This window comes from Neopelma chrysocephalum, unplaced genomic scaffold, assembly GCF_003984885.1.
Source record: "Neopelma chrysocephalum unplaced genomic scaffold, ASM398488v2 Primary Assembly neopelma1_69, whole genome shotgun sequence".
Classification (NCBI taxonomy): Eukaryota; Metazoa; Chordata; class Aves; order Passeriformes; family Pipridae; genus Neopelma; species Neopelma chrysocephalum.
Window position 1 is genome coordinate 10,500,040 of NW_020897729.1, and position 11,186 is coordinate 10,511,225.

The 11,186-nt window shown below is 35.7% G+C and overlaps 1 protein-coding gene across 3 annotated transcripts in view; it reads left to right on the top strand.

Moving 5' to 3' along the window:
* IFT80 (intraflagellar transport 80) overlaps positions 1–11,186 on the top strand; it is a 36,540-nt gene that overhangs the window by 21,780 nt on the left and 3,574 nt on the right. For all 3 annotated transcript variants that reach the window (XM_027685834.1, XM_027685836.1, XM_027685837.1), the window contains exons 9-19: positions 1,262–1,441; positions 2,647–2,765; positions 3,260–3,334; positions 3,780–3,943; positions 5,889–5,953; positions 6,415–6,550; positions 6,918–7,065; positions 7,485–7,656; positions 9,281–9,370; positions 9,466–9,638; positions 10,778–10,901. In XM_027685834.1, the coding sequence (XP_027541635.1) occupies positions 1,262–1,441; positions 2,647–2,765; positions 3,260–3,334; positions 3,780–3,943; positions 5,889–5,953; positions 6,415–6,550; positions 6,918–7,065; positions 7,485–7,656; positions 9,281–9,370; positions 9,466–9,638; positions 10,778–10,901 (1,446 nt within the window). The remainder of the gene's footprint in view (positions 1–1,261; positions 1,442–2,646; positions 2,766–3,259; positions 3,335–3,779; positions 3,944–5,888; positions 5,954–6,414; positions 6,551–6,917; positions 7,066–7,484; positions 7,657–9,280; positions 9,371–9,465; positions 9,639–10,777; positions 10,902–11,186) is intronic.

The window sequence follows — 11,186 nt, forward strand, 5'->3', positions numbered from 1 at the left end:
GGGCTGGGGTGTTTGTCAGCCAGTTCTCCAAAAATCCCCACTTCTCCCCAGATCCATCCCCATGGATGGGCTGGGCTGTCTCTCAGCCAGGAAACAGGGAACACAGAGCCTTAAACCCGGGGGTTTGGAGCTGGAATTCCAGTCGGAGCTGACATCACCTTTCCCTCACCCCATGTGGGAGAGAGCCTCAACTCCCACACAATATTCCACAAAGCATTAGCACAGCTCAGCCTTTGGATTGCAGCCCGTTTTGTTTCCTTCTGAGTCAACTTTGAAGTCCCAACTCTTTTATTTTAATGTAATTTGGGGTGATTTCACTCCTTCTAAATCATACAGAGGCTTTGGGTGAAGGTTTTGATTCTTGGAGGTTGCTGATTTTATACAGCAGAATAAATCAGAATATAAAATGTATTACAAACAGTAGGTGAGGATTTTCTTCCAAGTGTGTCCCCTTTGGTATAATTTCATGTATCCAAAAGTCAATCCAATATCTACTTACAATTCAAATTCAATCACGTGGTTCTTTTTACTGATTTGCTTCTTAAGATTTCAAATACAGTCAAATATTCAAAAATTCTCCAATTACTCTATTTTTTTTTAAATATTCCATTACAGAGTTATGAAGAGGCAGCAGTTGAGATTTGCTTCTTGTTCTAAAACCTGGTTTAAAGTCTTCCTAAAATTCCATAAAAAGGTTATTTCGTTTTTTGTCATTCAGAGATTAGAGGTGATTTTTGTGATCTGTATTTCTGAGTTGCAGGAAATAGAAAACAAGGGTCTTGGTCTGAAAACATCCTACTTTTTGACAAGGATTTGTTAATATAAGGCTCTAAACTTCAGAGGAGTCCTGTGCATAAAATGGGGGAATTAAGAATAAAGTTCTTAAATTTTTGATGCATCTTTCCCTTCAATAACAACAGAGAGTAAATAGAATTCTAAGTAAGTTGACTTAATTTTATGTAGTGATTGCTTAGAAATATAAATTAAAGTACACTTTAAGTATATTATGAGTAGAAAACTGGTACCTCATGTACTTCAGGCATTGTGACATTTTAACTTTGCTTTACTTGATGGTTTTGCTTTTTTACATCCCTGATTTTCAACAGTCTGACTTAAGACATCAAATCTCTTCGTGAGGAAAATTTCATTTATTGACGCCGCTTAAAAAATTCCGACCCTGCAAATCCGTTGATGACAAGAAATCATTTCTAAAAAAAAAACTAGTATATTTTTAATCCCTTTTTATCTTTTTTTTTTACAGTGGTCTTATGCCCTGGAGAAGCCCAACACTGGCAGCATCTTTAACATTTCCTGGTCCATCGATGGCACCCAGCTGGCTGGAGCCTGTGGGAACGGCCACGTCATCTTTGCCCACATCGTGGAACAACGTTGGGAGTGGAAGAACTTCGAGATCACATTAGTTAAGAGGAGAACCATGAAGGTAAAATTACAGTTTGGAGCTCTGCAGCCTTTTATTTGAATGCAAAATGAGAGTTTTAAACCTAATTTGTCCCCTGTGTTCCCAGACACTGACTCAGCTTTGCTCCCTGAGCGCTGGGATAAGACAAGATTTCCATTCTTCCAGAGTTTCCAAATGACACATTTGGGGTGTTGGACACCAGGCCTGTATTTTCAATATCAAAGTCGAGTTCCTAAAGTCCTAATTAGGCCCTTGAAAATGCCTTTTTTGCTCTTGACTCTTTTCATGTTGGATCTGTAATTGGGAAAAAGTTGGAAGAACTGGGTGAGTTGGGTGCAGTGGGTGGGATGTGATGAGTCAGTGTCTGGGAACACAGAGGACAAATTAGCAGGTAAAAATTCCCATTTTTTTTAAATTTCATTCCCAGACATCGACTCGTAACAGATGGACTCTGGGAAGGATCTCCAGAGAATTTGAATATGCAAACATTGAGGAAGTAAAACCAACCCTGAGTCAGGACTAATTTTCGTTTTAGCATTTTTAGAGGGATTTTATTCCTATATATGTTCATGGAGGAAAATTTTGCCTGCAAAAAAAGTTGTGGATGCATTTTTTTTCCTGAGTGCTACATTAATTCTGGCCATAGCAATTAATATGTCTTTGGAAATGGTTTCCAGGGTTTTAGAAATAATTGAGTTCAGTCCTTGTTTTGCAATTGGTTGTGTAATGGGGAGAATCAAAAGGAAGTTGCCACCCTCAGAATGGTGCCATCTAAAAAAACCCCAACAGCAAAACCTCCCCCAAAAAACCCCGCAAACAAACAGGACATTTTTTTGTGTAAGGTGCCACCTTAGATTTTTAACTGCCTGAACACTTTGAGCTCAAAGATCTGTGTTGATTAGAGGCAAACGTTGTAATTGGAGCAGATTTTTAGTGAGATGGCAAAGGCACAACCTGCTCATGGAGGCATCTGAATTTCCTGTAGAAGCATTAAAATTTGTGCTCCAGCTCTTCAAGAAAACACACCTTTCTCCAAATCCTGGATTGTTGTGATGGGATCACTGAAATGTTATATTTCAGATGTTCCAACAATCAGCAGCCGAGTCTTAAAATGAGAATTTTCCAACATCTGGATGATTTTCTCAAGAAGAAAAAAAGATGATATTTCACTAATTAGTTTTCATTTCATCTGTTGTTGTTTTATTTAACTCAATTTTCCCTTGTAGGTGCACAATGTCGTTAATGATGCCGAGGATTCCTTGGAATTCCGGGACAGGGTCGTTAAAGCCTCCTTGGATTATGGATATTTGGTTGTTTCAACTTCTCTTCAGTGTTATGTGTTTTCGTGAGTAAATACAAATCCACCTTCCTCAGGTTTCTCCAACAGTTGTAAAACAACAACAGCATTGGAAGGACAATAATTAATTGTAATTATTTCTTTGGAATTAATTGAAATATTCAGTATCTCAGTGAGGTGACTAATGCTGGACATACAGCCTGTGGTGGGACACACAAGAAAATGGGCTTTGTCCAACCTCCTCATCACTGGAAAACAGCTCAGAAATATTTAAAAAATACGATTATTTCATCTAAATATGATTTTGCTGTGTGCTGAGACTCCTGGCTCAGCTGCTGCTGGTGTGAAGGGATGCAAAAATACCTATATCATGTGTTTATCCATGTTACTTGGCTTCCTAAATGCTGTTTTAATTTTGAAAACCTCCCCTTTTAAGAGTGTCAGAGCATTAAAATATGTATGGTTTGCTGAGTGAATCCAACTTTGTGTTTGCAACATGAAGATTAGTGGGTTTAATGCTGATTTTTTTCTTTCTTTTTCAGCACAAAGAACTGGAACACCCCACTGATCTTTGACCTGAAGGAGGGAACAGTGAGTTTGATTTTACAAGCAGAAAGGTACCTTTTGGGACTTCTTGTAATGCTCTTTATTAAATGTGAACATAATATAACCATTAGATATAACTATTAAATGTTATAATATAAATAAATATCAATATAATATATATAAATAAATATAAAATAGAACATAAGCACAAATTGAAATATTACAAACAGAAAACACAGATTTCTAACGTGTTTCTCATATAATTAGACATGGAAAACTGATGAAAAAATCACAAATATTTCAGATAATAAATATTTCTCCTGGCAAGAGATAACATTCACATTAAAAATTAACTCTTCCATACAAAACTTCCAGAATACCCACAGGCTTAGAAATAATGGAGTTGAACTAGAAACAGTTAAACAATTACCTTCATATTGTGAAAATTTCTTCATGTTTTTCTGCATTATTTAGTGTTTAATTTTTTTTGCTGGTTTTTTTTTTGGTTTTTTGTAGGCATTTTCTTCTTGTAGATGGTGGAGGACTTTATTTATATTCATATGAAGGCAGATTAATTTCCTCTCCAAAATATCCAGGCATGAGAACAGACATTTTGAATGCCCAGACTGTGTCTCTGAGCAATGACACCCTGGCAGTAAAGGACAAAGCTGATGAGAAAGGTAAGTTCTCTGGGATTTATTAAAAAAAAATTCGTATATTTATTGTAGAAAATTAATATATTCACTATAAAAATAAATTTAAATTCATATATTCACTATAAAATTAATTGACATTAAGGGTCTTGCTTAAAATTGATTTTAAAAGTTAATTATATATATATATCTCACTGAAATTCCAGTTGAGTAATGGGTCAGAACCATGGAATATTAGCAGAAAATAATAGAAAAATAGGTTTTAAATCCCTCACATGGGGTTTTTCTAAAACCTCAGCAACTTTTTGTGCTTTCCTGCTGCTCTTAAAAAAAACTTCCAGTACTTTAGCTGGGATTAATTTTAGTTCTCAGATGTTCTTTGCTGCAGTTTTGATAGATTTGTATCTTCATGGCTTTATCTTACATTTGTATCTTTGTAGATTTATCTCTTTTATAGATTTGTATCTTTATATATATATATATATATTTATATATGAGTTTTATATACAGCTGAAAATGTGATGTTCTGTCTCAGTGCTGTGTCCTTGAAGGTTTTTCTGCTCTTAAATGTTGTATTTTTGACACTAAAAGCTCAGTGATATTCCCTGATAATAAACCACATCTGTTAAAATACACACAATTTTCTTTCTCTGGGTGGTCAAAGGGAGACAACGACCTTTATTAATATTTTTAATTTCTGCCTGTAGAAAAGATACATTTGAGGGTTTAAATGATTGAAAAACAACGTGGAGTTTTTTCAGGTAGGAAAAAAAAAAACCAAACCGACCCCAAACTTATTTCTGAAATCCCTCAATTGTAGATTAATGAGAATTGAACCCATTTTACTTGTGAATTAGTACAGTGGGTTTTTTACAAACTCCTCTAATCTCACTTCCTCCAGCTGCTCTGGGGGCTGTAAAATCGACTTGCTTGGGTAGATCTACAAATTTCAAGCCTAAAAGTGAGATAAAAAAGCACTTCTCAGGAACAACAAGTTTTCTTTGGTACCTTCAACCTTTTTTTTTTTTGTGCCTCCTCTGCACAACCAACTGATGGGTTTGAACACCTGCTCTGGCAGTTTGGCCTTTTTTTTTTATTTTTGAATTCTGCCTGTAAAATCATGTGCTTTTAGTTACAGCCCTTCCTTAAAATGCTGCTTTGAGTGCTCTCCCTGCATCTAATTTGTTTGTGTGTTCACAGATTATGTATATTTGTAATTTATTTATTTATTACATAGAAATATATATAAATATATGTATTTATAAAGAGTTTCATACACACAGATTTGGGGTTGTATAGAGAGAGATGGAAAGAAAGAGAAAGAAACTTCATTTTTAGGCAAGTTGCAAATTGGAGTTTTCACTGGAGACCCCAAAAAAAACCAGTTGATGTAGGTGGGGGTTTTTTGGAGGGTTTTTTTATTAAAGGGGAGGCAGAGAGAGAGTGGAACAAGTGGTAAAGGTGCAAGAATTATATATATCATATATTATATATATATATATATGTATATATATATATAAAATTCAAGCATCAAGGAAAATTCAAACTTCAAGAAAAATCCAAAATAACTGCATAAACAAAGTATTTTTTGAGGAAGCCAGTAATTAATATGTAATATTAATTAATCTCATAACTGTGGCATCGTGAGCAGAAGCTTGAACTGTCCTGGAAGAAAATATTCATCAGGGATTCCAAATAAAGCAGATTATTAACAAAAAAACCAATGTTTCTGAGGAATGTTTTCCCCAACAGTTCTAAGGACATCTTTTAATATATCTCACATTAAATCTTTGGGCTTAATTTAATCAATCAGTCAATGGTACCACTTCCTAAACATTCATATTGATCAAAATCGTGGGTTAAGATTGAGTAAATCTGATATGGAGAACATGAATTTATTTATTAACTTGCCTCAGAATTTGGTGTCATTTCTGTTGCTTTTAACTAATAAACTGTATTTTTTTTTCTTTAGTTATTTACATCTTTGAAGCTTTATCTGGAAAGCCACTGGGTGATGGAAAACCTCTGACCCATAAGGTGAAGTGAAGGATATAGTGTCTGGTTTTTATTATACTTAGAAATTAAGAATCAATAATGGATTTCCTCAATAACTGGACTATTAAAGGTTTAAAAACCTTAATCTGAAGGAGTTTTTCAGCTCTAACTGACTCTTATATTCACCCTTCTGGTGCATAACAAACCAGGGTTGCAGCTCTGTTTTAATCTTCATGAAATTCAGTTTATAAAATCACAGAATCATGGGATGGTTTGGTTGGAAGGGACTTTAAAAATCATCTAAATCCAACCCCCTGCTATGAAATTCTTCATTCAACAGAGAATTCATACACTAAGTGTCTTCCACAACCCACTTTATCCAGAGTTTTGTGCCTTGTTTTGAGGAAAACATCCATTTGGTTGAGTGTCATTTGCTTTCTGGGACAAGAATAAAATAAATAAATAAAATAAAACTCAGAAATTCTCTTTTTTTGCCTTTTCAGACCGAAATTGTGGAGATTGCTTTGGACCAGAAAGGACTCACAAGTGAGAGAAAAATCGCTTTTATTGATAAGAACAGAGATCTTTTCATCACTTCAGTGAAAAGGTTTGGGAAAGAGCAGAAGATTGTCAAAATAGGTAAGAAAAAATTCAAATTCATGTTTAGGAACTTGCTGGGAGGGAAACAGAGTTTTCTCTAGTACAAGAGACAACATTTGGCTTTTTAATTAACAGTGAAATTCAACTTGAAAAGAAATGAGAAATAGTCCTTTGGCTTTCATAAGAGAGAGGTAGAAACTATTTTGGTACATTTTATCTGAATTCTGATAATTTTTATATAAATTCCATGTAAAACCTGTTAAGATGATACAAACCAGGAGGTTAAAACCAACCCTACTAAAATGAACTAATAATGATGAATAATTACCTGTTTACTCCAGTTTGAGAAGGGTAACTTCATTTTGAAGTTTCTCATGGAAATGCATATTTTTATCTTGAAATTAAGGGACAATGGTTCAAACTTTGGCTTGGAATGACACTTCCAACATCCTTTGTGGGATCCAGGACACCCGTTTCACAGTCTGGTACTACCCCAACACAGTCTATGTGGACAAAGACCTTCTCCCAAAAACCCTCTATGAAAAAGATGGAAGGTAAATACATCATATTTTGATGAAAAAAGGGTATATTTTAACTAATTTACTCACCCTTTACCAAACTGTGTTCAGGTGAAGTAGAACCAAGGGTTGCAACTCTTCCAACTCTCTTCACGTTGCCGTTTTTGGATTAGGAAATGAGGGGAAAAAAGTGGGTTTTCTAATTAAATCATAAAGTTTGGAGTTGAAATGATGATGTGCAGTTTGAAAGTAGAGAGGTATCTTGATGCAAAAGCAGGATTTTAATTCTGTCTCCTGAAATCTTGCCTTAGTTGCTTGGGAAAAAACCAAACAAAAAAGAAGATTTGTTTAAATTGCCTGTTGGAAATTAAAAACAGAAAGATGCGAAGTCAACGATAATTTATGTTTCTGTAGAAAGAAGTGAAGATTAACTTCCCTTTCCTTTCTCTCCACAGTGAATTCAGCAAAAACCCCCAGATTGTGAGTTTTGTAGGGAATCAGATAACAATTAGGAGAGCAGATGGTTCCCTGGTTCACCTGAACATTTCCCCTTATCCCGGGATTCTCCATGACTACGTCAGGGCTTCCCAGTGGGAAGATGCTGTCAGGCTCTGTCGCTTTGTCAAGGTAAAAGCTGATTTTTGGGAATATCCAGATGCCATATTCCATGCAATATTTATGGTTTTAAGTATTTCTTTAACAGTTCTTTGGTATTTCTTTAACAGCTGCAGATCAGATGTTGCATCTCGTTCCAATTCTTCTGGAATGGAAAATTCCGTGATTTTCATAATCTGCTCTCATAATAATAATTTCATTACCTAATCTACCTAATTTCACATTTTCATTATAAACAATTCTTATTTTTAGTCACCCCAACTGGGTTGAACACAGGTACTCACAGAACTTAGTTCTGAGCTTAACTTTTCAGGACTGGGCTTTAATAAAACCAATTAAGAGTGACCTTCATCTCCACAATTATTTCTTATTTTTTAGATTTTCTTTCACTTGTTTTTGTTTTTTTCTTTTCCATTGCTTGCTTTTGTATATATTTAGGCAACAGCAACAGATGAGGTGAGTCTGGTAGTCTTTAAAACAAAACCAAATCCCTCCAAACTCTAGTTCCTTTATCTCCTTTACTCCTAGAAAAGAATTTTCATTGTGACCTTAAATGTGTATTTCAGATATTCCTGTAACTGCTTTATAAAATCAATACACATCCATGTAAATTGGGTTGTAGAATTGTAATAAAGTCTTTATTTTCAGCGTGAAGAGTTCTTCTCATCATCTGATTTAAGCATCCAAATCAGGTTATTTTGATTTTGGCAACCCAGGTAGACAGTTCAAAATATTTCCAATCAGGAATAAGAAGATGGAGGGATATTTCTGAGGGGGAAAAAAGAACAGCAAGACCCATCAGGGAACAACTCCTACAAAGCTCCTCTGGATAATTTCAATCTGAACTTTCCATATTATCACCTAATTTTATAAATAATAGGGTGGTGAGAAGAAAACATGACAAAGATTTTTATGAGCTCTTGATTCTCTGAATAATCTGAATTCTCCCAAATTATGGGCTGCCTGCAGGAAGGTTTATCTTGAGTTATGGAAAAGGTCAGTTAGGAGACAGAGAAACACATTTAGATCATACTCAGTGCAGCTGTTTATTCTGATTTAAACCTCTTCACAGTCCAAATTTGTTTCCAAATTTGTTATTGAACATATTCAGCAAAAATACTAAAACCCACTTAATTCCACGTGGACTAACAGGTCAAAAATGATGTTTTTCCTGTCTGAACTCGAGCTTTCAGCTGTGGTAGCCTCACTATATTAGAAAACATATAGAAAACATATTTAATATAGAAATATGTTTGAGCAGTATGTCTTTGTCATAATATCATTTAGGATCCTCCTAAATGTTATTCTGAGTCCGTGGGGTTTCCTTAAGATTGTGTTAAAGAAAACCCCAAACAGACAGAAACAACCAAGCAACAGAAGTAATGAAAATTTAAAAAAAAAAAGGTGCAATATTATTATTATTACCCATAAATTTTTCTAATGCCTAGTTCAGAGAAGTAATTAAGCAGTGATTTTGTAATGAGAAGCTCAGACCACGGTGCCATATATGAGAAAGATATAGTGCATAATGAGAAAAGTGTAGTTTCAGGACTTGTGTGCTTCCTTTGGGAAGCAATTTTTAGCATGACAATAAATATTTGAAGTCGGAAAAGCTGGTTTTTGGTTTTAATTTCAGGACCAGACCCTGTGGGCGTGTTTGGCTGCCATGGCAGTGGCCAACAAAGACATGGCCACGGCTGAAATCTCCTATGCAGCCATTGGGGAGGTAAGAAAATGGCCTTAAACTCCCTGTTAAACCTCTGCAAAGCTCATTTTATTAATGAATTTCCCTTATTAAGCTGCTGTGCTTCTCCTTGGCAGATTGACAAAGTGCAGTACATCAATTCCATCAAGGAGCTGCCATCCAAGGAGTCAAGGATGGCTCATATGCTGCTCTTCAGTGGGAACACCCAGGAGGCTGAAACTCTGCTGCTACAGTCAGGCCTGATTTATCAAGCTATTCAAGTCAACATCAATCTCTACAACTGGGACAGGTGGGATTTCTGCAGGCAAAACATGTTTCTGAGCAGTTCCCCTGATTATTTACACCAGTTGTTTTCTTGCTGACTAATCCTTAGCTGACTGATTTTCTGCCTTGAATCACCCAGATCTGTGAAAAGATTGAAGGAAATCATATCCTGACAACAACCAAAGAAAGGAACATATTTAACCTTCTTGTGCCATATTTAGAAAACACAGATGCTCTGTGATGAAAGTCCAAAACATGCTTGGAAGGATTTTTAAATAACATTTTGCTGTTTCATCACTGCTAACACAGAAAAGTCCTCAGTGATGCCCCAAACTAGAAGTGACCCTTCAAGAATTAGGGCTGTGTTGAAATGTCTTGTTGCTAAAAATAGACCTGTGGCTGTTCAGGCTCCCAGCACTGTGTAGGTGGATAAAATATGAATTAGGCCTGAGAAAACAAAGCAGGAATTTCTCCTTTAAACAAAAACCCACGTTTTCTGACAGAATCTTCTGAGGCCATTTACTCCTGATATCTCTGCTATATTCACATCACTGGGGGCATAAGGTTGTTTTTTCCCCCACATATCTGTGGGTTTTTATTTTGTTGCCTAATTTGAAGCTGTGTCAGGGGAGGTGTAGGCTGGGTATCACTATAAGGATATTCTGTTATTTATATATCATCTAAAAACTCTGTATATCAAACAGAAGTGTTCCTTTCTGAGAAGAAAACAGATGTGAGTAATGAATTACATTAATCCTGTGAACTAATCTTTCCCACCTATACAATAGTTGTAAATGCTATAGGATACATACCATAATTTATGTTCAGAAGCTATTCCTGACTGTAAAAAAGCTACCAAACATCATTATTTTTACCCTTTTTTATACTGAGAGGGCTAAACTCTAAAATATTCTGTATTTCCTTGAAATAAAAAACCTCCTGTTGTCCAGTGAGTGACGTGGTGAGGTTGTCAACGGAAATAATTGTGGGATATTTTGCATAAAGTAGCCAATTTTAGCCTCCTGTGAGTGACACTAATGTGGAATTTCTTGGCACTGGGATCAGGGAGCTGTGCCTGCAGCCCCCAGGGTGTCCTTTTCCAACCCTGTAGTTGTGCCAGAGCATTTCTCCAGCCTGGCAAACCCCATTTCTGCTTCCTCCCAGGGCCCTGGACCTTGCAGTGAAGCACAAGACACATGTTGACACAGTCCTGGCTTACAGGCAGAAATTCTTGGAGGATTTTGGGAAAAAAGAAACCAACAGGAGATTTTTGCAATATGCAGAAGGGGTAAGTGTTCCTCAGGATTATTCCTGCAGCCTGATTTTTTGTGGGATGGGTTTGCTCTTGTATTTTCCTTCTGTGGTTCAAATGTGAACATGAATATGAATATTTTTACATCTAAGTTCATGGTTTGGTGTGTGGCTGCTTGGCCAGGAAGAGCTGGGCACGTGTTTTATTTGAAGGTACAGATACAGAAAATATATATAGAGAGAGATATATATATATGTGTATATATGTATATATGTGTGTATATATATAGGTATATATATGTGTATATATGTATATATGTGT